The 27,564-nt window shown below is 48.1% G+C and overlaps 1 protein-coding gene across 1 annotated transcript in view; it reads right to left on the bottom strand.

The window, feature by feature from the left end:
* The window catches only part of LOC138526213 (ATP-binding cassette sub-family C member 5-like), a 2,857,657-nt gene that overhangs the window by 1,653,194 nt on the left and 1,176,899 nt on the right, over window positions 1-27,564 (bottom strand). The window contains exon 10 of the mRNA XM_069636680.1: window positions 14,661-14,732. Within this exon, the coding sequence (XP_069492781.1) occupies window positions 14,661-14,732 (72 nt within the window). The remainder of the gene's footprint in view (window positions 1-14,660; window positions 14,733-27,564) is intronic.

The following is a 27,564-nucleotide window of genomic DNA, read 5'->3' as shown; positions in this document are numbered from 1 at the left end:
CCCGGTAAGAATATAATCGATGCATGAACTTGTGTCATGCACTGAGGAATAAAAGGAATAGCCCTTTTCGCCCAGGTGTAAAGCCCTCCAGACGTCAATCAAGCTTAGTTTCGACATCTCCCCCTGAAGTGCCTTAGCGACTGGGGAGTCAGGTCACGCCCCCACGGTTGATCTAGATAGCCCTGAGTGCAATACTGTATTCAGATCCACTGCCACAACTATGTGCCTGTGAGAGTATTTCATGCATTTAACCCACAAGACTGCAAAGAAACCTGAATCTTCTACATTTGGCCCGTATACATTCACCAATGTGACCGGGCTACCTGCCAGCTCCCCAGCCACTTTAACATGATGCCTCCTCTCAGGATCGCACTTTTGCTCAGAGAGCCTAAACCCCAGGGATTTATTAATAATTATTGACACACCGCCTGAGTAAGAAGAGAAAGATGTGTAATATCTGTTCTCCCCCCATGATTTCGCCAGTCCTACATTCAGCCTTCCCAGCAAGTGGGTCTCCTGAAGAAACAATATTGTAACACCATGCCTCTCGCTATACGCCACGACCGTGAGATTTTTTGCATAATTATTAAGGCCCATCACATTCCAGCTAAGGAGGGTACAACTATCAAGACTTGTCTTTGCTGGCAGCGTCGCCTTCCACCGTACCAAGCCCACAATTGTATAACCCATCAGTGCACTCTGCTAATGCATCGTCAAACACATGAACCTTTTTATCAAGAACCACAACAACTCCCTCCCCTTCCCATCCTCACCGAAACTCACATCATTTCCATCCCCACGACAGCCTCAGCTGCGGGCAGCCCCTCCACCCCCACTGCTAACCCCCAACTGGCAGTGACCACCTCCCACCCTCCCCCAACAGTGTTGTTAACCATTTCAAACAGGGGTGCCTACCCGGGGTTGTCGGACACAGCAACCACCTACACTCCACCCACATCAGCTCCCCCTTATGGGAGCCCTTCAGCAGAGGATATTTAGCGAATGATCTTATTTGCTACATTATACCATCACACCCCACTGCAGGGTCAAGCATTATTCACCCTATTATTTATTATTTCCCAGAATCGGCCTATCTCCCAGACCAGACAGAGGTTTCCCACAAACTGAGCAACAACACCTGAACAACCAGGGCCCTCAATGCTTAGGCAGGTATTCCACAAAAGCAGCAACCTCAGCAGGGTCTGTAAAGAATAAAGTCGGGTTACCGTGCACCACCCTCAATTTAGAGGGATTTAATATTACATACTGTATTTGTCTATCCCGTAGGAGTTTCTTCACTGCCAAAAAGGTTAAACGTGCTCTTTGTAATGTATGTGTAAAATCTTGAAAAAAGGATACTCTCGCCCCCTCATACTGTATATCACCCAGTTCCCGTGCTCTTCTCAAGATGACGTCCCAGTCGTGGAAGTTTAAAAGTCTGGCAATGACCGGGTGATGATTTTGCCTCAGTCTCGGAGCCTGCCCCAAGATCCTATTGTCAGAACTCTGTAGAATTCCTGGCAGGAGTTCTGTTCCAGCAGTTGAACCTGTCGTGTAGCCGATGAGTTCTTTCTGCCAATGTACCCCTCAGGGATGTAAAAACAATCGCCTGAGGAGTTAATTGACCCAAAGATGGATGGACGTCACAGGATACCGCTGACCTGTAAAGGAAGGCCAAGATTAGTACCAGTGTAAGCACATAAATAGCTAACCACATGAATCACAAAATAAATACCTTGGTTAGAAAACAGGACTCCCATATAAGGTCAATGTTCCTGAGCTGAGTGTAGACGTATCCTATGAAAACGGATAATGGTAGACGGGTTGAGTAAACCAAGAAAACAGTAGGGTGTCACAATGAGAGAAAAATAAACACACTTCTTACCATAGGACCAGGGAAGGGAATGCAGGATGAAATGAAACTGAGATGGAATGTTACCAGTAGAAAACTTCTGAGTTTCCGTTAAGCAATGATCCACCTGACACCCGCCGGAACGAGGACTCCTAGTTATGTTCCCAGGATAAGTCCCAGTCCAGTGAAGCAATGATCCACCTGGCACCCGCGAGCACACGGACGCGTAACTGTTCCTGAAGTGAGTCCGGACACCAGCGGAGCGGGAGACAGTAGGCAAGTTTGTGAGGATGAAATGTACGTAGTGCACGTAGAATGATTCAGGAGACCAGCGGAAACAAAAGAAGTCAGTAGGTATGTATGACTGAAGTAAGAAGGTTAAATGCTCGATGAGTAGAATGGTCGGGAGTTCCAAGTCGGTTACCTTGCGGGCAGCGGAAGGACAGTTCAGCAAGAGGAGTGGGTCGTATTCGGTCCGAGTCGGCAACAGGTTTTTCAAGCAACAGTTAAGGGCAAGACAAAGGAGTTCCGTGGATGATTCCAAGTCGGTTACCTTGCGGGAAGCAAAAGTACAATTCAGCAGGAGGAGCGGGTCGTATTCGGTCCGAAGTCGGCAACAGGATTTCCAAGCAACAGGCAGGGGCAAGACAAGGGAGTTCCGTGGGATGTAGCCAGGTCAAAGATTCCAGACAGTAGTTCAGGACAAGGTAGCAAAGGGATGTAAAACACAAATTCAGAAGCAGGGAACAAACGAAAAGGCAGAGGATAAGTAAGAAGCCAAGTCACATGATACAGTGGACAAGGCTTAACGTGTGAATACACGTGACTGCAGGAACGCAGAAGGAGCGCGTCTCCAAGGTAACGACCAACGCCGTTTCTGTGCTACACGGCGGCTGTTCTTAGGGGCAAAGGTTTTTGGTGTAGCACAAGAAGGCTGCAAAACTGATCGGAAACCATGGGTAGGAGGCTTAATCCGGAACCGAGGCATATTCTTGCGTGGCTTTTGGGGAATGAACCGATGACCGGACCGTTTCCTGACACCTATGTGCTCTCTCAACTAAGAACTGGGATGATAGTTCCAGGCCTTGAAGCACCTCCTTAAAGAAGGTTTCCATGAATTGCTCCATATTACGCGACGGTATGGACTCCGGGATCCCTGTGACCCGGACATTGTTACGTCTGGATCATACTTCAAATCTTTGTTTTTGTCCCGTAGTTCCTTGACCTCCTTCTGTAGGCCTTGGATCGCAGCTGTAACGTTGCCACCTGTGTCCTCCAGCACCCCGACATTGTGCTCCATTTCTCTAAGCTGGCCACTTTCCTTTTCTATCCTCTCATGCATTCTGTCCATCTTATATTCCATACCATAAAGTTTGGTGTTAAAGGCCGCAAAGCCAGTCTTAATTTCTTCCAGCACCAGACTCAGCTCTGAAGGACAGTCCGGTTCGGGCTCTACCATGGCCTTCTGCAGGCCCGAGTTTGTTGCAGCTTCGATTCCGGCCAAGTTTCACGAGGTTGAGGTGCCCCTATGAAGTGCCATACCCTCCCTCTGGGTGAACTGCAGGCAGCCCTGCTTCTTGCCTCCCTTTGCCATTCATCTGTGGAGACTCTCCACTCCTGTCTGTCCCAGAGACACCTCAGGGTTCCACCTGAAGCTCCAGCCAGAGTCAATGTGATGCCTGAATGTAATCCCACCGGTGGCAGCCACACCCTTCTGGGGTTTCAGCTGGGTTTCAGCCAACACCTCCTCCAACAATGCCTCGCCTCCTATTGCCAGCTATAATATGCCCAAAGGCAAGGCTCCCACAGACCCCCCAAATTTTAAGCTGCTCTTCTCGCCTCAAGGAGCTTCCAGCTTGTACTGCATGTTACAGCCCCCAGTGCCTACCACATACAGAAAGAGGGGAGTTCTCAACACACAAGTATCTGCAGCTACTCTGTGGAGGGGGCTGTGACCAAGTCGCCTTGTTCCCTTGTCAAATCGTCCCCCTCAGTGAATGTTTGTGGTTCAGCTTATCCAGTACTTGGTTTTGATCACCCCCCTCAGGCAGATACACGCAGCACTTTCGCACTGCTCCGGTCTGCTGGGCTGCCTGCAACTAGGATCTCCATGGGCTGCAGCCTCTCATCCCAGTCCCTGCGGGTGGTGGGGGGGTGGGGTCACGCTGCCTCACAGGTTTTCCTGGAGCACACCACAGCAGGGGATGAAGTCACTTTCCTCAGCGGTGTACAGCTGTAGCCCCAGAGTACTCCTTCCCTCCCAGGGCCACCTCCTCAGCCCCGTCGGCTCTCAGGAGCACACAGAGCACGTTCCCACTGCCCTCGCTGCGCTCCTGTCCCTCAATCCAGAGTCAGGTGTCAGCAGAGCGGGAAAGTACTCCTTCCCTCCCAGGGCTACCTCCTCAGCATTGTTGATTATCCGGGGGCACACACAGACCGGCCCTGCTGCCTGTGCTGCGTACCTGTTCCTCAAACCGGAGAAAGCCGTCTGCTGGGAGGGGAAGCCAGCTCGTTCTTCAGGTGGCTGCGTCTTTTGTTTTCTGGCACCATTTTTCCCCGCAGTTGGAACATATGGGGTCTCTGGCATTCCTCAGCCCTCCGCAGCCGGTTTCAAACTATATGGCTCAGTTTGAGCATGCACAGGCCGCCTCATCTGCCAAGACTATCGCAGAGTTCAAATGCTGGCAACCATCTTGGTGGTCGGCTATCGAGCTCTCCCGGGGCTTTCTCTACTTTAACTTTAATCATGTTTTGTAGTCTCGTAGCAGGTCCCATCGTCCAATTGTCCCTTGCATTCTTTGATGTAATTTTCTCTGCCTAATATCACTATTTCACCTCCTTTATCGGCTCTCCGTAGGATATTATCTTCATTATTAGCCAGGTTAGTTATTGCTTGTCTTTCTTTTCATTTATTTTTTCTATTTGATTCTATGTCTCCCAGAACACTTATTTCACAGACTATGGCTTCTGCACTATGACTGTGGGCTGGAGGTGTGAAGTCTGATGGATTCCTTAGGCCAGACTCATTCGGTTTGGACTCGTATGTTTCATTTTGGAAGTATTGGCGAAGGTGTATTTTTCTCATGAACTGTTTAAATTCAACTCTGAATTTGAAACTGTCATGTTTGTTCTTCCTGATGTATCCTATCCCTTTGTTCAATATTTTGGTTTCTATTGGTGAAGGGTATGGGTGGATAGGTTCACTACAAGGTTTGGTGGCTCCTTTTCTTATTCTTAGTTCCATCTCCCATTCTCTGTGGCCCTGGTCTATCGAGCTTTAGGATGTATTCCCAAATCGTACTTGTTTTTTTATCTGTATTTGTTGAAGCTTGTCACCTTCCTGATATTTATAATCTTACTTAGCATAAGGAAATGCCTTCACATGGCTGGAGTTAATCAAGTCTTTATTCATTATTCTGATTCTTTCTTTTGTAGTGAAGTCTTTAAACTCTGTCATTTCTGTTTTGATCTCAATTAGGCGCTTCTTAAATACTTCTAGTGGGACCATTTTTTTTATTTCTTCTTCTAGTTTGTACGTTCTGTCAATATTTTATCTGCCATACCTTTGGCTGTATCTATAATTAGAATTACTAGTCAGTCTAGACATTGTGGGCCTGATCACGACTTTGGCGGTAATGCGGCGGATTGTCCGCCGGACGTAAATAGCGCTAACGCCAAGGTCCCCGGTGGACAATCCGCCAAATCACAACTCATTGTGCACGCGCCCCGGTCCATGGCGTTATCGCACACGCAGAGTCGTTGAACAATGTACCGCTATCCTGACAGGCTATGGACAAAGAGTGAGGGAGTTGACCGAGGCAGTCTCAGCACTTGCTGAGTAAACAAGGGAGGGAAACAACCTCATGCGACAGCAAATGCTGGCCGTCGCTTCAGTCCCTTCGACATCGACCACACCCACGGACGGTTCCCTCGAGCCATCTCCCAGGTGCCGGTCTATGCGCCACCTGAGGGCACGCACACCTGAGGGGCCCAGAAAAGGAAAGCGCCCACGACCATCCTAGTCGTGCATGGCATCGTTGTTGATGCCCTGATGAGACACATGTGCCTATCTGCACAGTTGAGGGTAGTTCACTGGGGGGAGGGGGGATTGTGTGCTGGGTGTTCACTGGGGGAGGGGGGATTGTGTGCTGGGTGTTCACTGGGGGGAGGGGGGATTGTGTGCTGGGTGTTCACTGGGGGGAGGGGGGATTGTGTGCTGGGTGTTCACTGGGAGAGGGGGGTTTGTTGGACTGTAAATAAATCACGTTAGAAAAATCACAATGCATGGACAGTAGTGATTGTTACATGTACAATTTAATGTTGAAGTGACATATTTCCAATTTTACCATTACCCATTGCTAAAAAAAACATCAACCAATCCCTGCCTGGCCAACCTCCCCTCCCTCAGCCCAAACCTTTGTACATGTGCAACACCTTCTGGCTGCACAAGTGCATCAGGGGGAAGTGGCACATTTCTGCGACAGCAGATGTTGTGCAGCATGGCACATGTCAGTACAATTTTGCCAACTTTTTCTGGTGCATATATCATAGCCCCTCCTGAGTGGTCGAGGCACCGGAAGCGTGCCTTCAGCATTCCAAATGCCCTCTCCACGCAGATCCGTGTACGGGCATGGGCAAGGTTGTATGCCCGCTCAGCCGCCGTGTGTGGATGACGCACAGGGGTCATGAGCCACGTGTACTGGGGATATCCAGAATCACGGTATGGGGATAAGGTAAGTCCAGTGGGTGTACAGAGATTTGTCATCAGGGTGATTTTGTCATATTTGTCATTTGGTCTATAACATTGTGGAGTGTGCTGTCCTACGGGCACGATTGAATCAATGGGCTACTCTCGACTTGGTACGCCTATGTTTCTGGATGTAACAGTACTCATTCACTTGTCGCTGGGTAAGGGTGCCCTTCCATCTACTTCTGTATGACAGAAGTGGCTGCCTCATGTGTCATTGCAAATCCATTTGGCTACAGTTGCATTTGCCGGTTGTCACTATTCTGTACTGTTCTCCATGCATTTGCAAGGCCATTCTGGGGACAGTGTTTGTGGGATGTACATTGCCATTACTTGGCCTACTTATGTGTGGTGCACTTGTGGAAGTGCCAGCTTATGGTTTAGAATTTCATTACTGTCGGGTGGCCAGGGTGGGATTTCTGTACTGTGTCAGTGTTGGGAGCCATGGTGCTACTCACACAGGAGGCTTTATTGTGGTGGGGCTTCCATGTGTCACTGTGAGGCCACATGTCTCTTGCATCCTACATGGGTGTGTTCTGCTGTGTTGGACATGTCCAAGGTGTATTGTGCAAGGTGCTTCAATGTGAATGCTGCAGTAATGGTGCTACCTATTGGGAATAATTGATTCTGTGACTGGCACCATCAGTTGTGGATTGACATGCTTTATGGTATACATTTGTACTCACGGAGTAGCCATGTGTTTTGGCCTCGGTGCATTTCCATGCACACCGGCAGGGTGCTGTTGCGCAGGAACATGGAATAGTGGGTGGATCCTGGGTAGCGGGCACAGCAGTGGCTGAAGGTGAGGTCAGGACCACATGTCATCTGCACGTTGAGGGAATGGTACTGTTTCCGTTTTCTGTAGGCAGCCTCATGTGCCTGGGGTGGTACGAGTGCCACATGTGTGCAGTCCAGGGCTGCTATTACATTTGGGTCTTGGGCAGTGGCATAGAATTGACCCTTCAGCTGGTGCACCTGTGCCTGTGTGTCTGCCAATGCAATGTGCTCGTTCACATGATTCAACAGTGCATCAAGCACCTGTCCCAGCATGGCACTGAATGTGGACTGGGCCATTCCATGCATCATGGCAATGGTATGTTGGTAGCTGCCAGTCCCAAGGAATTGAAGAACAGACACAAGTTTCACTAGAGGAGGTACTGCCATGCTGGTGGCTATGCGGCTGCCAATGTCACCCTGGATTGTGTCCAGCAACTGGGTGATGGTTGCCCTGTCCAGGCGATATTCTGTCACCAACTGGCCATCAGTCAGGGCCCAGGGTGTTGGCCTGACCCTGGGGATGGCTGGCTGCCTTGCTGGTGCTGCTCTCCTCCTCCTTCTCCTCATCCCCACTACCACCTGCACTCCCAGGGCCCTGGCCTGGTTGGCTGGCCTCTGTAGCTCCAGGCGCAGCAGGTAGAAGTTAACATCAAGGTCCCTGGCTCCAAATGGCAGCATGGTGTTTGGGAGGGTGTATTGTGCATGGGTGGCTCCTTTGTAGGCCTCTGAATTGCATTGGTTTCACCTGGGCCCTTATTGCTGTCTCCTCCCTGCTTCTGCTGGTGTAATGGTGTTGGGGAGGGTGTGTTGTGCATGGGTGGCTCCTTTGTAGGCCTCTGAATTGCATTGGTTTCACTTGGGCCCTTATTGCTGTGGACTGTGTTCTTTTACCTCCAGCCTTTTGTTGGAGGTATTTTCGGCGGACTTTCCGCCGTTTTTCTGGCGCTAATTGCGCCTACGCCGGACTCGTGATTGCTGATGTTTTAGCGCGAATGGTTCCTGGCGCTATTATGGCCGGCGCTTGTACAGCCGGCTGTACTTGCGCCGGCTGTATTGGCGCCGGCGGTATTTGGACTCGTGATTCGACGGACCCTTAAAGTCGGCGCTAATAGCGTTACTGGCGATTTTAAGGGTTACCGCCAAAGTCGTGATGAGGCCCTGTATCTTTATACACTATGATTCCTCAAGCAAACGCCCTCCAAATAGTAAAAGAACTATTGCATTTGAAACGTACCCCAAACAAGACTCCCAACTCGTTTATAACCTGGTGCATAGAGATGACGTTGAAAGAAAATGATTTTATGTTTCTAGATACATTCTATAGAAAAATTCATGGAACCGCAATGCGGTCAACAGTGGCTCCTGGCAAACCTATATGTAGAAATGCTAGAGGAAACCAAGATATACACAGGTCTGAACCCTTTCAGAAATAGAATTAAAACATGGAAAAGGTACATCGACAATGTGTTCCTAATATGGGAATGGAGTGAAGTGGCAGAAATTACTAATTTTGTGGAGTGGCTGAATAACCAGGATAGATGTCTGCAATTCATGATGAATCATAATAATTCACAGATAGATTCTATAGACATTACCATTTTTGCTGGTATTAGAAATAAACAACTGGCTGTAAAATTCTACCACAAAAAAAAGGCAAAAATGCACAGCTGAATTTTGATAGTTTTCACCCAAAACATACTAGAGTAAACCTCCCTTTTGGCCAATTCTTGAGTATAAAAAGGAACAGCACGGAACAGAGGCAGAGCTCCTGAAAAGTAAATTGATAAAAAGAGGATATCGTAAATCCCTGGTGAAAAACTCCTGCAAAACAGCGAACATCAATAACAGGGACACCATTCTGGAATATTAGAGCAATAAAGAAAAAAACTTGGAGAAAATTGTATTTGTGAGCACTTACTAAAATCGGTCAAATAGGATCACTAAATCCATCAAAAAGAATTGGAAAATCCTGCAAGAAGGCAAGACGCCCCTAGGACCTCCGATGATGACTTTCAAAAGGAGCAAAAATATAAAAGACCACATGACATCCGTTCCAAAGTACAGAAACAACCGAGTCTCACTGAAGCATGGGGGATGGAGACCACCAGAGGGCACGTACCGTGTGGTAAATGTAAATGTTGTGCCACCACGGAAAGCACAACGGAGGTGGACATAGTGAAGGCAAGCGTCCCCAACCAGCACGATCCTCCCCGCAATGAGAGACAATGACGGACTCTCCCAAGTCGGGAATAAAGCCAAGACAGAGTGCGGGTGAGCTTAAATGGGAGTTTATCAATCAGAATAGGGCATGCAAAGAACTCTGCAAACTCCAAGAGCGCTCTGTCTGACAATAGCAAAGACAGGCGTATATATTTACAAAAAAGTCATAAGAACCTACATACTATAGGGGGCACAAGTTCAATGGGATTGGGTGGCGATGACTAGCTATAGGTGCTGCTGCGATGTGGTTGGCCTTGGCTGGAGGACGTCACTGGTCAGCCTCGTGGGTTGGGCTGGGCCTGGCAGGTCAGCTGAGTTCATCCGGGCGGTGTTGTTGTGCCATTGTGGCCAGTGTCAGAGATGAATGTCTTTTCCTGATTTATTTGCCCTATGCCATGCACACCGCAGTCATTCAGTCATTGCAATATTATCTTCTTTAGTAAATCTTCCAATAGGTTATTCTACAGGTTAATGCAACACAGGAGGAATGCACCTTGTGAGGGGTCTGATGGTAATACGTCAGGACATGGTTACCAGTGTCCTGTTGACCGGTGCCATAGGTCGAGGTGCTAAGTTTCAGGGCATGGGACGGGCGGTACATGTCTTTCTGTCTTGTTAGAAGTTGTTATGAATGTGCCGCTGTGTGTTGCCACAGTATTGGGTGTCCTAATTGCACAGGGCCATAAGTCTAAGATGATCCGGTGGGTTGTGGGGTTTACGAGGGGGCGCCTTTGGATTTGTGTATTCAGGCGGAGGTTTACTGCTGTGCTGTAAATAATGCAGGTGGCGGGCCGTGGCCTTGGGTGCTGCAGAGGGGACTCCAAATCTTTGAAGCGGCTCCAGTCTGGGTGGGGGAGGTGGAGCAGCGCGGCGCGGGCCTCTGCTCCCTTGTTTGGCAGTCTTCGCAGGGTGGGAGGGGGAATGGCCTTGCACATATTCACAAAAGCTATCTTCCTCGTATGTTGCCGACTTTAGGTGAAAACATCACAAACATTTGAACACTCTATAATACGTATTTGAATCACTCGAAGACGTACATTTCAACTTTGCTAAATGTGTCTCAAATACAGCCAGTCTGAGCACCTTATTCGTACACTATGTTTTAACAATTACAGCATTTAGTTATATGCATATACATTTTGCAGTAAGTGAGGTAGTAGCGAGGTTGGTGGAGCACATAGAAAATGACTCGCCACCATACGTGGCGGTAGTAGCACATAAGGGGCTTAGACACATACGCATGACACGTATATTCGCGCGCGTCCTTCACATGGGCCCTCTGTATGAGTACATTCGCCTTCCATTGTACTCTAGCAGCATTAGTTCGGTTATGGTGCGGGTCCACGGGGTGTAAGCTTCTCATGAATGCACATAATGAACAGTCCCCTGGAAGGCTTCTTAATTGTTAGCACCCAACTGCAATGGTGGGGGTTCTTTATTGCTATTATCGTGTGAGCATGCATTCTACCATGTTTATATATTTTACAGGTTTCCTAAATAGAAGAAGCTTTGTGGAGAAATACACACTTTGCAAGTAGTCCTGGCATTAATATTGGGGAATTTTCTGCTGTCATCCGATGACCATTTTACAGTTCTCTCCATCGCCCAGGCCTTGCTGACCGGGTCATGCTAGGGGCAATGATACACTGCGGAAGGTGAAATGTTACAATGTTAGTATCTTATGCTAGCTCATGTCCGTCTTGTTCATGGGAACGGGCTCCCAGCGGATCTACCAGGGTGCTGCGGTAACAGGGATAACTGAAACTCTCCGAGGGTGGGGGCCGCGCTACAGTGCGCTGAGCTCACACCATCTTTATTAGACAAAATGGTTTCTGAGGCCTAGCTAAATTCAATACGTGCGGGCAATGTCTTCAGCAGGTGAGCCCTCCACCACCTGGGCCCTGGTGGTAAGGAGGGGACGCCCGATGGGCCATGGCCCTCACCTGGGGTGGGGATGTAGGCAAGGGGGGTCTTTTGGACCACTCCTCCCCTACAATAGGTATGAAGACTAAGAGGATTCAAACATCATTAACGAACTACAATACTGAAATGGTAGTATATGCCATCTGGTGTCCCTGTCCAAAGTTATATATAGGGAAGACTATAAGAAAAATCAAAACACGGATCAGTGAACATAGAGCTGTATCCTAAATAAAATAAAAGAAGCACCAATGGTAGACCGTTTCTTAATATTAGGACACGGCTGTGGAGAAATGAAATGGGCCGTGTTGTACAGAATAAAAGAAGCAAGGACACAAATGCAGATAAAGACCGGCTTTTCAAGAAAGAACCAGAACTGATCTTCCTGACTAGATATGACCAGATCGGGCTGAATGAAAATATCAAACGGCACAAGATAAAATTATAAGGATGAACCGAGAGAGGAGACTAAATAATAGTTTATGCTTCGACGTGAAAAGGATTAAAATAGTTAACATTATAGAAAGAGTGAAGGGCACATGATATGTAAACACAACAGGGGCTTGAAGACATAACTCGTTCAAGGTATAGCAGCCGGTATGTAAAATATTGTTTGTGAAATACCTACCTGAAGAAAATTTAAAATGGAATATAAGACTAAGATGACTCGATTAATGTCTGAACGAGTCAAAACACGAGTTGAGTAAATGGGAACCACACCATTTGTCCTCTGCTAGAATCCTATAATAGTTGTCATGACAACGATAGAACAGACGCAAGCTATAAGAGATTGGAAATAGAAGACGTCCACTGAGCCGCGAATGACCTTATAAAGTAGTATCTATATTTATATATTTATATATTTATATAAAGAGCGCTCCCTTATATCGCAGCGATTTCAAAAGTAAACATTGGGCCTCATTATGAGTCCAGCAGTAGCCGTGCTGGTAAAAACAGCATGGCAGAGTAATTTTTTTTCCAGCGACGAGTAATGGGGACTTATATTCTTCTCCCCATTCCCATTCGAGTTCCATTAGACTCAATGGGAATGGGGAGGATGGATGCACCGGCACCATTCACGAATGGTGGCGGTGCACCTGTCAAGGTCTGTCAGCTGGTGCCGTTCCGCTCCCTAGGTCAGACCTGGCGGGCTAAAAGGCACCCGCTCGCAGAACTCATTATTTGCCGGTCCGTAAACAACGGTACCAGCAAGTTTACCGGTACCATTGTTTCCCGACCGGCAACCTGGTAATGAGGTTGATTGTATTCTAATTACGTGAAAAATCTAGATAAGAATTAGAGTTACAATGGGGAAATACAAAATGGATGCAAATTAAGAACCAGCAGTCTTAAGAATGTATATAATAACTACATTTTCTGTAGCCCATTGGTAACAGGCAGGAGGAAAACTGTTAAAATATGGCATCCAAGTTAGACAGCAATGGTGATTTTGAATCTCCCCATGACACGTAATAAGGCAACCTAGGGAAACCAAATGCGCCAGACGAAAATTCTGTGTAACGAATCGGGTAAGCGAGAAGCCGCTGCTGAAAAGAGACTTGCAGTCAGGACCGACACGGCAAACAAATGAGTACGTCTATCAATTATACACGGATTTACAGGCCCCTCAGGAGTTATATTAATCACAGACTAAGACCATATGACTAATATGTAGTTTTCGCTTCGGGCAGATGGTCATTTTGATCCATTAACGGGACGAGGACCACAAGGAACGGCAACATAGCATGGCCGTCTTAAGCTGCTGCATAAACGAGATAACTATTGAGAGGAGCACAGAGAGCGCACAAGCTAAGAGTAAGTTAGAGCATAATTTATCTGCAACAAGCTGCTCTCCACACTTCTGCTAGTTACATCTAAGTGAGTCTGGTCTCATTTCCACACAGATGGAGCAAGAAGCGTGCTGACAATATCGTACCAACATTACCTAATCACAGGAATCAAGATACTAGTAGTAAGTACACACATAGTGAATTAAAGTAATAGGCAGATCGAATCAGACTGTTTATAAAGTTATTGTTTATATATGCTTTACGCACAGAGAGTTACAAGAGGCAGACAGCAGAGCATTTGAAGATCATGCCACAATGCAGAACCAACTAATATGGAATATATAGCCCGGTTGTAAATAATATCAGGCTAAGTCCTATATATCAAGAGAACAAAGCAATTTAAAAGATTGCGTAGGGTGAAGCCTATGTATGTATAGTTGAAAAGTCCAAAGATTGTGCAAAAGTACGACAAGAAGAAGCCCCATAGAATGTGCGGCTCCCAGTAGCACAGAGAAGTATCCTTAGAAAAACGTAAATAGAAAAGAAAAAAGGCTACTTATTATTCCAGGTATTGTAGCTCGTTATAAGTGAGCATCAAGTACCCTGAAGAAGTTCTGTAGATTAGAACTGAAGATAAAGGAATGAAGCATGTCGGGCACTATAAGAGATACTAGATCTATAAAATGATTTATTAACTAATTGCAATATTTGCGTAAGAAGATGGGAATCAAATTGAAAGCACTTTAATACGCAGCGCAGACACTTTAACTTGCACATCACACTTGAGATTAATTTTGTAATATGTGTTTTTAAATGTACAGTTGTTTTATGACTATATGGTGATATCTGGATGGTTTAACTAAAAGAGAAGAAATGAATATTAAAACATTAATCAGATTGATTTTGAAGGATCTGTCCGAAATTGTTATTTTGGACTTACTCTATACAAGCAGTTCAGGAGGGTTGTTGTATTATAAAAGTGTAAAAGTCCAGGGATAACCCCCCTGCTCTTTTACCAAAGTAACCCTGGCATCTCCCATAGTTTAAGTGAGTGATGTTAGAACTAGCCTGTAATAAGACAATTATTTCCAGGTTTTTTATACAGATATTGCAGGCTGCAATGTATTATAGGATCATATTACAAAGTGACCAAAATGAATAGCGTAAGAATACGAAGGAACACGTTATTTTTCATTTTTACTGTTAGACTACTGTTATCTGCTATGCATATTCTACTCATGAGACTTATCTACAAAAGCCATGAGATGGCACAAGGGTAAAAAAGAAAAAGAAAACCAATGCGTATGACTCTGTTATTTTAACATGCATGTGTAAAAGAAGTAATAGTTCTTACCTGACCAAGTATAGCTAGGATTAAAGAGCTTTTTCCACTTCCCACACTTCCACAAATGCCTATAATTTTTCCCTGTTATATGAAAGAAATGTACAAAGTATTATTGAAAGTTATTTATTTATACTTTAATGTGATACAGTCAAAGACTTTACACATAAAGGAAAATAAAGACATACAAATAATACACATACAATATACAAAAGAAATCAAATACAGTGCAATTCAAAATTCAGAATTCAAAGTTCCAGATTCAAGTTTCAAAACTGTTGCTTCTTAAAATATAAAATATCTGAAATACAGAATAAGATTCATCCCAGAGGAACCGGAGGTCTGCCCGGTCCTCCGGGTCTTGCTAGATCGCATGGGGGGAAGGGCGCGTATTTCGCGACTCTACAAAGCCCAACGGGAGGGGGCAGCGAGGGGAGATCTGAAGGTCAAGGAGAAATGGGAAATGGACATGGGTCGTCAAATAACGGGAAAATAGTGGGCGCAGGTCTGGGAGCTGGTCCGGAAGACATCCAGGAATGCACGTTTCCAGCTGGTCCAATTCAATATTCTACATAGGACATATGTAACCCCAATGACGTACCGGGCAATAAATGGGGAAGGGTCGGATGAGTGCCCTAGATGCGGTAACACACAGGCAGGGTTTTGGCATATGGTATGGGAATGTGATCTAATAGTAGAGTATTGGGATGGGGTCCTCCGGGGAGTGAACGGGCTGTTGGGGACTGGGTGGGAACGGATTCCAGAGGTTTGTCTGTTGGGGAAGCTCCCAGGGGGAAAAAGATACAAGGTGCGGAACAGGATGGGCCGATTTTTACTTGTGTTGGCCAAGCGCCGAATGGCGATAGCGTGGAAATGCCCGCAGGGCCCATCAATTGGTCAATGGCGGAAAGATGTGCGGAGGTGGGGGGTGGTGGAACTAACGGTACTGCAGGGAATGGACTCTGAGACGGAGGAAGAGGGGATAACAATCTCTTAGACCCAGCTGCTAAGTGATTTGTCAAGGGACAATGATTTACGGCCTCCGTGAACCAGTAGGGGTGACGGAGGTGGAGGATATGACTCTGAGAATTGATGGCGGCTTCACTCACCCCTGTAGGATCTATAGACCAGTATGAAGCATTGGCGGCGGCCGCTGGAGAGAATGGTGCTTGTTGGATCGGACCGGACTCTGAGAAGGCAAAGGGGGGGAGGGTGGGGTTGGGGAGTTGTTGTTGTTGTCAAGATTAAAGCCTGACGGTCTTAGGGGAAAAGGGGAAGGGAGGAGGGGGGACAATGGAACTTTGGGGTGTTATTGAAAATGTTAATAAAGAGTTTAAAAAAAAATACAGAATAAGATTCAGAATTTGTAATTCAAAGATTCAAAAATTCATGCATAATTTTTAGGCACGATTTACAATCAATCAAGAATTCCAGGCACGCAAGCGAACGATCAGACAGGCAGAGTTGGAAGTTCGAACAGACAAACAGGAGGGAGAGTCATCCTGGAAATACAATCCCACACATGCCAGCAACATTTCCTGGACAGACCTCATCATCAGAAATTACCCTACCCAAGTCAGGGTTCTACATAAGACCCCACCAGCTGTTCAAATGATATCCAAACACGATAGAGGGCCAACTGCAGGCTCTTGTTTTCCGTATTCAGACACTGAAGCGAAAGAGCCCTCTCACTGAGTGAGGGCGAGTTGTGGACATAAGGGCCCAAATGTTGCTCATTCATGTGAATCATAATGGGACACTGTCAGTATGTGCTTTCCAGTTTCAGGGCACTCATGGTTTTTGCACAATCAACAGACTCTTTCAGGCCGTTTCAATTTCTTGGCCGGCCCAGTGCTCGTTAGAACAGGCAATCTATTTATGCAGAAAAGCAGTAGAAACATGCAGACATTTCTCGAGGGAAATAACATAGGATAACGCTGCGCTCTCCCAGGGGTACATGGAACAAAGGATGTAAACCCATAAGACTTCAGGCTCTGGAGTTGAGCATGATCCTTTAGCCTGTCCCAATCCAGCATTTTTACCTTGAACACCTTACGGAGTTCCCGGTAACCGCATTCCCAGTCAGGGGCCCAGCCGGGAGTGCTGAAAAAACTTCAAGTGGTCTTAGCAAACACAGATAGGTACTTTATTTACCATGTCTGAGCCCAACAGTCTTAATAGGTCACATTGAGGATTGGTAAGGGGCTTCCAGTATAGAAGGCCACTTTTCAGTAGGAGGGTGCTAGCCTTCAAACAAATGCCAAATTCCAGGTGGATGATTTCCATTGAGATACAAGGGGAGGAGGCCCAGTATTTGATGCCAAAAGCCCTGGCAACCCAAGACATCCAGGGTTAGAGATTCCAGACCACATAAGACGGCCGGCCAGAAGCACTGTTTGTACAGCTTCAGGGTGCCATGAAGGCTGAACTCTGCAGACATTTTACTGAAGGCAGGAATCCACACTGTTAGTTGCATTTCCTTCCTTCTCTGGCAGCTTGACGTGAAGGATAGTTTCTTCTACTATCCAGCTCCACCACTAGGCTACTCTTTTTTGAGTAAAGAGCATAACCTGGGTCTTTTGCCTATTGATGACTAGCTTGTTTACATAGGCATAGCTCCACAGCCCCTCTGCTAGCTTTATCATACCCGCAAAGGTCACGTCCATAAGAATCAGGTCGTCGGCATAAGCAAGGTATTTAACGGGGGACTCTCAAGATATTCTGGGAGGTCAGCTAAATAAATATTTTAAAAAAATGGGGCCAATCTACACCCCTGTTTCACCACCTAGAACTGGCCATAGGACTTGATAGTGTCCTTTTGTTGTCCAGCCTCACCTGCACGGTGTTGTCAGAGTGGAACAGTTTTATCAAATGTAATAGTACAAGTGGACAATCCCTGGCTGCTAGTTTAGCCCAAAGCCTCTCCCTATGAACCAAGTCAAACGTGGACGTGAAGTCCACAAACAATGTGTACAGATCATAGCCTCCCCTAATTCTTGTCTCCCGATTAAGGAGTCCATAGCCCTCAGATTGTGTATAGTGGAACAGCCTGGGCGAAAGCGATCCAGGATCCTATTGGAATCTGACCATGTCTGTAGGCGATCCAATAGGAAGGAGGCAAACAGTTTACGGGGAACATCTAGCAAAGCCAGGAGACAATAGTTACCTGGTAACAGCCGGTCTCCTTTCTTATACACTGGGATAAGTATTGCTGATAGCCAGGAGATCGGGATCTTACCTTCCCACATAACCTTCTCGAACAACATTGCCAGAATTTTAACACCACGGCTGCCACGCCATCAGGTCTGGGTGCTTTAGAAGATTTAAGCTTCCCAATCTTAAGGGAGATGGCTTGCCGTTGAATCCTGAATCGACCTTCTTCCCAATTCCCAATCCTGACCTGATTCTGTATAGGAGCGGCCGTCTCAACATGGGCAATCCATTGTGCTTGACTCACAGGATTGATAACTTTTTCAGCCAGGCTGCCTTTAGCCTGCCCCAGGGCATGCCATATCTTCCTCATTTCACCAGAGCACAGCATTGCAGCCATCTTTCGCCAACCATCACCATTTTGTTTTAGGGAATAGTGCCACCTTTTGACCCAGTGTCAATACTATTTTTTTAATCATTTTGAGGAGGTCAGAGAGTTTGTTTACAGAGAACTTAACATTTGCATCTTGCATTTCCCTTCTCATTTCTCTTTTCCGGTCTCCAATCCTTTTGTCATAATAGTGGCGTTTGACAGACTGGAGTACTGCGCAAGGAGATCTCTCTTTTTACTGCGGCTATAATCGTAGCTGAGAACCAGCCCTCGATTTCGTCCACCATCATAGTTGTTAAGTTAACAGAGGTCATATTGTGGCTGGTGCAGAAGAGGCTATTTCAAAGCTGGATGTTTTTATCCGACCAGCTCACTCTGTTGCCAGCATGGTTGACCCGTAACTTCCCAAACTGGAGATGCACAACAGTAGACACATTCAATTCGACCTCTAAGGATAGGGTGGGATAGTCACTACACTAGTTTGACAGTATTCTCATATGGAGGGAGCGCTGAATCAAAGATGGATTGGCAAAGAACTAATCAAGCGTAGCCTGGTTATTGCCCACTTTCCATGTAGGCAAGCCCGGTATGTTCCCCTTCAAGTGACCATTTAGCATATACAAATTCCAGTCAGAGAGGAAGTTCATCCATTTACCTCCCTGTGCGTTTTGGGTAGGCAAGGACATTTTAGAAATGCTGGCCATGTTACTGCTAGGATCAATACTGTGGGGGCATCTACAATGGGCATTTAAGTCCCCTTCTATGATCATGTAACCTCCCCCATTTCCACATAACCATCGGACAAATACATTTGCTAAAGATGTCTGTATTCCATGTGTCTGTGTACCCTCAGGGGGGTCATGCAGGCAGACCACCAATAATGGAGCCTCAGTAGCCCCGACATGAACCGCAACTTCTACCACCAGAACAAAGTTAATGGAATCATTCTGGACAGTTCTTAGCAGTTTCAGGGGGTGTCTGACCACCACCAGAAGGCCACCACATGGGCGTCCACACACCACTTTTTTTTAGCAAATACCTGGGTGGTATCAAAACCATCGACAAAATAGGGGTCCTGCAACCATGTCTCCTGCAGCATGAAGATATGATTGTCAGCCAAACAATGTGCTGAGGCACCAGTGCCTGTCAGGTGAATAAACCCCTGGTGTTCCAGGAGCAGATGGAGACCCTACATTGATCCTTCGTAGTTTTTTATTTTTTATTTCTTTTATTGATTTTATGCAAACAAAACGACAAAAACCAAACAAGCAGCATAATCATAATAGTTCCATTATACATCAAGTTATCTTAATCACTGCTCCCCTTATCCCTCCCTCCCCCCGTGAGCCTATTTGTCAATCTCATTCAATGTTTGGCACATGCGGCCGGGTTTCGTTCTCTTCGGAGTCTGTTGGATCTGATATTACTCCAAACAATTCTGCTATTAGCGTTTTCTAAGCCAACAGGGTGCCTGCCTCCCCTTCATCAGCCCGGCTACTCACTTCTTGCCATGCCGCCGTTTCAGCCTCCACCCATTTCTGCAAGTCCTTCCACCATACATCCACCTTAGGTTTGTGGCATTTCATCCACCCCATGGCGATTCTACGTTTCGCAAGCACATACGCCAGATTTCTCAGTTTCTCAATATGCTTGAGTTTCCGTGGCCTAGGGAACCCGCCCAGTAAGCAGGCCCAGGCCGTGTCTGTGACAAGAGTAACCCCTTTATCAGCCAGTTTCTGCGCCACTTCTCCCCAGTAACACCTAATAATCGGGCACGACCAAAACATATGTGTCATATCAGCGTTTTCCAGGTTACATTTAGGACACACTTGTCTTCCAGCATTTCGGAACTTAGATATCCTCAAGGGGGTCATGTATGCCCTATGCGTTACGTACAGCTGTATTTGTTTTAATCTGGCATTTCTAGACACTTTTTTATGGTAGCCCAGGGCACGCTCCCAAACCCCGTCCTCCATCGGGGCCCCCACTTCCACCTCCCAGTCCAGTCTCAGATGTGTCAAATCTTTCCCCGCCTTAGCCATCACCATCTCATACAGTCTCGAGATCTCATGACCTCCTTCGGATATATCATATATTGCTCCCAAAACTGCATCTGGTTCTTCTATCAAAACTGTATCTGGCCAGGTGTTCTTAATCATCCGCACCAATCTAATGTATGTGACGTATTGGCCCGTGTGTAGCCCCGCCTCTTCGTTGAGTTCTATAAACTCCTTAATGGATCCCTCTTGCCAAACATCGCCTAGCATTGCCAGCCCCACCGATTCCCAGTAGGTCCTAACTATCGCCCTCAGCTGATCATCCCCTCCTGTCAAAGCAACCAGCGGTATCTGCGGGAGGCACGGGCATAGGACTTCCATCAAACGACAAGCCCTACGCCAAATTTTCCATCCAAGCCTCAACATCGCAGGACGCCCCCTCATTTCAGTATCGGACAGCCAAATCATTTCTTTCAAATAAAACGGGGTGCAGTCCTGTCCAAGCACCCTGTGCTCAGGGGTCACTTCATCAGAAAGCCACTTGGCCACATACTGTAACTGTCCCGCCAAATAATAAACCTCAAAATGAGGCAGTCTGATAACTCCTTTTTCATAAAATTTCTGCAGTTTCCAAAACGCCACTATTTCGGGTACCGTGCCACAGGAAATCCCTACACAGGGAATTCATTGCAGGCCATATATCACCACATGCCTGGAGCCTGCCAACAGACTTTTAAGCTACCCAGACAACACAACACCGCAAGCAACATCGGTGGGAAGCCGCTGGACACACTGCCTGCAACAAACCCTCTAAGGTGAGGAGATTTTCATCGGACATCGTCTGTGGCAGTCCACACATCGACACAACATGGCGTCAGGTGTATCCACACCTAGGCCTGGCACGCCATCGAGGATTGCAGCGACACTGTCACCTGCAACACCACACCCGCGACCACAGGGAGGAGCAACAATGGCGTTTGGACCTTTCGACCAATACACTGATCCCTCTTCCGTGGACTCTAGCTGGGTGTTGTGGATCCAGAAATTTGAAATGGCAATGGACTGCAAAGACATCACTACGGCCAGGAAAATGAGGTCAAACCTCCTTCTGAACATAGGTGACGACGTCCTGTGCATCTTTAACTCGCTTGTGATCGGTGATGGCTCAGACTTTTACCAGCTAGCGAAAGACGCTCTCACAGCCCAGTTCATGCCACAACTAAACCCGGACTACGAAACTTTCATTTTCTGCACCACCATCCAGCTAGAAGAGGAAATGCTTGACGCTTATCACAAGAGACTCAGAAAACTCGCACTCTCGTGTGAGTTTGACGTCGTCGAAAAAGAAATCAGACGCCAAATCATCAACGGCATGCACTCTGAAAAGTTATGCAGGATGGTGTTGAGCGAAAAGGGCATCTACTTGGCCAGAATCCTCGCATACGGGTGTCAGAGAGAACTATCACATGCAAGGGCGGCACACATGGGCACCACGCTGTAGAAGCTCCAGCTGACACCGACAACAATAGCCCAAATCGCCAGCTGCCAAAAGACCCCAAAGACGCTTCACCTCGGTGGCAGTCAAGGATTCCAGGGCCTACCGAATGTGGGTGGTGCGGAGGTGCGCGTCATGGAAGACAAAATTGCCCAGCACAAGGCATCACATGCGGAGCATGTGGCCGGAAGGACCACTACGCAAGAGTCTGGAGATAATCAGGGCAATCACAATTCCACCAGCCACAACAAGACAAAGGGTCCCAGAGGAAAAAGAAACAGGCCAATGCTCGCCGTGTCGAAATGGCCAACTCATCTACGGATGAAGAAGGCGATGACGACGGTGACACAATGAAAGAGACGGAAAGTGGACGACTGAGAAGGGGGAGAAAAGTCTACCTAGTCTGGGCACTCGAACACAGAGGCGCAGCATCGACAAAGAGGCAAAGGAGACGAAATTACCCAGTGGCCATACAGGGCCAAGAAACACAAATGACAATTGATACTGGGGCATCAGTAAAAGTCATGCCGGAAACCATGTACTAAAAACTACACCCCATTCCCGACTTGAAGCAAACGGACATGCTTCTATTTGCCTACGGGTGCAAGACCCCACTTCCAGTGATCGGACGGTTCCAAACCACGCTCAGCAGAGGTGACCGGATGCTACAATCCAAAATATACGTCATCAACGCAGGCATCGAATGCCTACTGAGTGGGTACGCGGCAGACGACCTAGGGCTAATCTGCTTCATCTGTGACATCACGGACCCAACGGACATCACCATCCTCCTCAGAAAATACCCGAGCCTCCTCAAAGGCATCGGATGCCTGAAAGGAAAGCTTATAAAGGTCCACATTGATGAATCGGTACAGCCCCGGGCGGTGCGGCACAGAAGAACCCCATTCCAAATGAGGGACCAAGTCGAAAAGGAGCTGCGAGAACTGGAAATGGCAGGAATCATAGAGAAGATAATTGGGCCAACACCGTGGGTATCACCCATGGTGGTCACAAAGAAGTCGAAGCAACCGGGGAAGGTGAGGATCTGCATCAACATGCGCCTTCCCAACGCGGCGATCAAGCGGGAACGCCACATCACCCCCACACTTGACGAAATCATCAAGGACCTCACGAGGTTGAAAGTGTTCTCCAAGGTTGACCTCAACGCTGGATACCATCAGCTAAAACTGCACCGGGACTCCCGATATATCACAACTTTCTCCACAGACCTGGGCCTACGCCGATACAAAAGGCTGAGTTTCGGTATATCCTCAGCGGCAGAGCTGCTCCAGCAGGCCATCCAAGAGGTGATACAGGGCATCGCTGGAGTACTCAATGTCAGCGATGACATCCTCATCCATGCCAGCGACAGACAAGAGCACATGCGTCGCCTCGAGATGGTGCTCAGCAGGCTGGAGACCGCAGGGCTGACCATCCACCGGGAGAAGTGCGAATTCATGAAGGAAGAAATCACTTTTTTCGGATATGTGTTCAACAGCGCAGGGGTGTCGGCTGACCCACAAAAGGTTGCGGACATCAAGGAAGCATCTCCCCCAGCTACACCCACTGTTATGCTCATCTGGTCTCTGCGGAGGCGTTGGGGCACGGTCGCAGCCCTCCCACTCCTCTTGTCTGTTCCTCCCTCTGCGTCTGTGTGGGGAACTGTGATGATGAGCAGTGCGGTTCCTGCTGAATGATGATGATGAGCTCTCCGTCCTGCTGCTTCTGGCAGGGGCACTTGTTGAAGGGAACCGAGTTCCTTCACTGGTCCCTTGTCGTGGAAGTCCAGGCCAGCTGCGACTAGTCCACTTCTCTTGTAGGTAAGTGTTTCCCTTGTTTCCACTTGCCCGCTTGTCTTCCGACTATTGTAATTGTATTTGTAAAGTTCGTTCTCTGTCCTTGGTATGTAATGTCTCTTTTCTCTGCTCTCTCCCCTTGCAGGTGGTGTAGCGGTGCCGGCAGTAGCTGCGGTAGAAGAACCGGAGCCGGCGGTATGGAGGAGCAGGACTGAGATGGTCCGACAGCTGGTAAGGAGCCTTAGGGTGCGCGTTGGGTTTTAAATGCAGCCCGACCTTCGGTTGGGTGTTTTCGGGAGTTCTAACCTTGTCTTGTCTTTTTTTCTCATTTCAGGAGTTTGGCTACGTGGGGCAGAGAGCGCAGGTGCTGTGGCGTCAATTCGGGATCTGCCAAGAAGATGGAGCATTGCTGTGAGATGCGAGCCAGGGTCCAGGTAAGGATGCTGTTGTTGCAGGATCACGAGTTAAGTAGCTGGTCCAGGCGGCGTTGAGCGTCAAGTTGCAGGTGGGTTTATATAGTCTTATTCCCTGCCATGCCCAGTAGCTCTGGCCTGCCTGCTGCCATGACCTGCCACACCCGATGAGTCAGCACCTGAAGACCAGGCATAGGGAGCCACGACTGATGAGTCAGCACGTGGGGATGTTCTCTGGAATAAAGGCTTTCAGCACCTGGAAAGTTCTTTTAAAATAAAAGCTCTCCAGCACTGAAGTTAAATAAAAGCACTCCTGCACTGAAATAAAGTGTTCCTGCTCACATCTCTATATGAGCCTGGCGCCAAAGGTGCCAGGACTGAGTCCAGCCAGGGCCCCTGTGTTTCTGAGTCCCAAAGGGACAAAAGTGAGTCAAGTGACCCATTGCCCCGTCACAGATGGTGTGGCTTTTGTGTTCTAGGGCCCGTGGCCATGACAACCACTGAGGTATGCAGCTTTCTGGGGATGGCGACATACTGCGGGTGGTTCATCCCCAACCTAGCGACGATGTGCGAGCCGCTCAGAGAACTCACGATATCCAACACAACATGGATTTGGAGCCCGATTGCCAGGAGGCATTAGAGCGGATCAAGACATCCCTCTCAGACGAGACAACAATGGCGTACTACGACCCCACACTAGCGACGGAACTATACGCTGACGCCAGTCCCGTCGGCCTCGGGTCAATCTTGGTCCAAGTTGCTTGAACTTGAAAAACAAAGCCAATTGCATACGCTTCCCGCGCACTAACTCCAACCGAACAATGGTATTCACACATTGAGAAGGAAGCTATTGCAGTACTGTGGCGCTGCCGCCATTTTCACATATACCTATACGGACGGAAATTCAAAGCCTACACGGACCACAAGCCCCTCATACCTATATTCACAAGATCCTCAGCGCGCCCCCCGGCCAGGATAGGGAAGTGCAACAATTCGAATTTGAGCTAACGTACCAACCAGGAACCAGCAACCCCGCTGACTTCCTATCCAGACACCCGAGGGCTGCCACGCCAAGTGAAGTAAATGTGGCAGAGGAAACTGAGGAGCACATCTGCCAGGTCGTTCACACAATGAAACCCAAAGCGGTCGGCATTGAGGACATCGTAGAAGCCACCCAAACTGACCCCTGCTGTTACCTGATCAATCATATCAGGCGAGTGGAGATCATTTCTCCGAAACGTTCACAACCGCACACCTGAGGCCAGAGACTTCCTCACGGGCATCTTCCCGGTACGACAAGACCTTTCAGTCATAAGGGAAGGACTAATCCTGCAAGGAGCACGGATCGTAATCCCCAATAGCCTACAAAACAGAATTATAGCGCTGGCTCACAAAGGCCACCAGGGCATGGTGAGGACCAAAGCCAGGATCCGGCACCGAGTGTGGTTCCCACACATCGACACCATGGTGGAACAACTCATAACAGCCTGCCTCCCGTGCCAAATCACAAGTGCGCCACCAAACCCATACAAGTGGCAGAACCGGGGTCCTCCTAATGGGAAGCAATCAGCATTGACTTTTGCACGGTCCAGGAAGGCTAGTAGCAATCGACGACCATTAGAGATACCCGGAGGTAGAAATTGTGCCATCCACATCAGCAGACATGGTAATACCGGCCCTTGAAAAGATCTTCGCTACCCATGGCCTGCCACGACGCATCCGAAGTGACAATGAACTGCCCTTCCAGGGCACGTAAATCAAAAAATACCTCTATGATCAGAACATCCAATACCATCACATCATGCCGAGATGGCCACAAGCCAACGGCGACGCAGAAAGGTTCATGCAAACCCTCAACAAGGTGCTATGCCTATCACGGGCACACTCCAGCCTCTGGAGAGTGGACCTGTACTGTTTCTTAAGAAACTATCGAGTGACACCCCACAGCACCACAGGGCTACCACCGCCAGATATTATGTACGGGACAGTGATAAACTCATCCATTCCACACCATCCAAGCAGGGGCACAGACAGCTATGACAGCATTCGCACCCACCAGAGGAGAATCACTGCAAGTGAGCGCATGAGTTTCAAGAGACATGCAAAGGAATCCAGACTCCAAGTCGGGGACCAAGTGTTGGTGGTGCGCAACCCCTCTAAATCAGAACTAGACACTCAGTATGACTTGGTCCCCTGGACTGTAACTCGATGACAGGGAACCATGGTGACAGCAACACGAGGGCGGCGCCAGATCACCAGGAACGCCTCGTGGTTCAAGAGCGTGCCACAACAAATGTGGACGGATGGAGACCAGCCGTGCTCGGAGGAAGCAGGACCGCCACTCGAGGGCGATTTCTACGAGCCCGAAGGAGAGTCGACTTCGGGGCAGGAAGCAGACGAACCGCTGGATGGTCCGAATTAGGTGTCTCCGAATAGGGAAGGTGAGCCACCACAGGACAGAGGTCTGGGGACAGCCCCTAGACGAGGGCATTATGCCTTAGGGACAGCACCAAGAGCCCCGGACAGGTTGAAAGACTGAGTGGCAGAACGACACTTAAGGGAAGAATATCAATCTGTGATGGACTAGAATGCACAGTTGAGTCAAAGTGTTTTAGTTAACAGAGTTATGCATAGCATGCATTGTTTGATAATTGCTGGGAAAAAGGAGGAATGTTATGTACGCCTGACGTTCCGCTAACGCGGTGACATCAGGAACTATGAATAAAAGCCTTGCCCCGCCACGAGGGGAGTTGGCTCCGGGCGAGATCTTCATCATGCTAGTCCGTGTGATTTATTGCGCATCACAGCCGGGCCTCTCCTACGGGGACTCATTCGTTCTCTTATCCGCCGGCACACCGGCATGAGAGTACTCTACACCCGGCTCCTGGAAATCTAAAAGGGCAATCCGCCTGCGGTACAAAGGGCAAGCCGACCACAATAAGAAGGGCAATCTGCTTGTGGTAAAAAGAGCAATCTGCCTGTGGTGTAAAGGGCAATCTGCCTGTGGTGTAAAGGGCAATCCGCCCATGGTGTAAAGGGCAATCCGCCCGTGGTGTAAAGGGCAATCCGCCCATGGTGTAAAGGCCAATTCGCCTAGTGTTAAAACGGCAGTTCGCACTTGAAGAGCTTCAGGGAAATCCGCCCAGCTATGCAGCTGATCCCGGCTTCAAAAAAAAAAAGAAAAGGAGGGCAATCGACACAGTCAAGACGACGATCCCAGCTCCAGAATAATTAAAGGTGGGCAATCTGCTCAATTACACAGCTGATCTCAGCTCCAGGGAAAGGAGGGCGATCTGCCCCATCAAGAAACCCACTACAAAGACGGATGTCCGCCGCATCAGAAGGAGGATGCAATCCACCCTCTAGTGCTGTCAGAGAACAAAAGGGCAATCCGCCCGGGTGGGTAGTAGTTCCCAGTCTGTACACTGCGTATGGGTGCCAGGAGCCCCGTTGAGTAGGAGGAAGGAGTGCAGTCGGGCAGTACACCTGCAGATAGTGGCCCCGGAAACATAGACACACAGCAGGAACTCCGCCTAGCTCTGCTACCGATCCAGGGCAAGTGGAAGTTCAACAAAAAAAGAAGAAAATATCAAAAGCCTAGGTAGTGCAATCCACCTAGGAAGACTGCTGGAGAAAAGAGAACGTAAGTTAGCGCAGTTAAGTTGCTGATCCGC

Source organism: Ambystoma mexicanum, chromosome 7p (assembly GCF_040938575.1).
Source record: "Ambystoma mexicanum isolate Mex_15411 chromosome 7p, UKY_AmexF1_1, whole genome shotgun sequence".
In the NCBI taxonomy this organism is placed as follows: Eukaryota; Metazoa; Chordata; class Amphibia; order Caudata; family Ambystomatidae; genus Ambystoma; species Ambystoma mexicanum.
The sequence above is the reverse complement of the archived record's forward strand: the minus strand, read 5'-3'. Positions and strand labels throughout refer to the sequence as shown.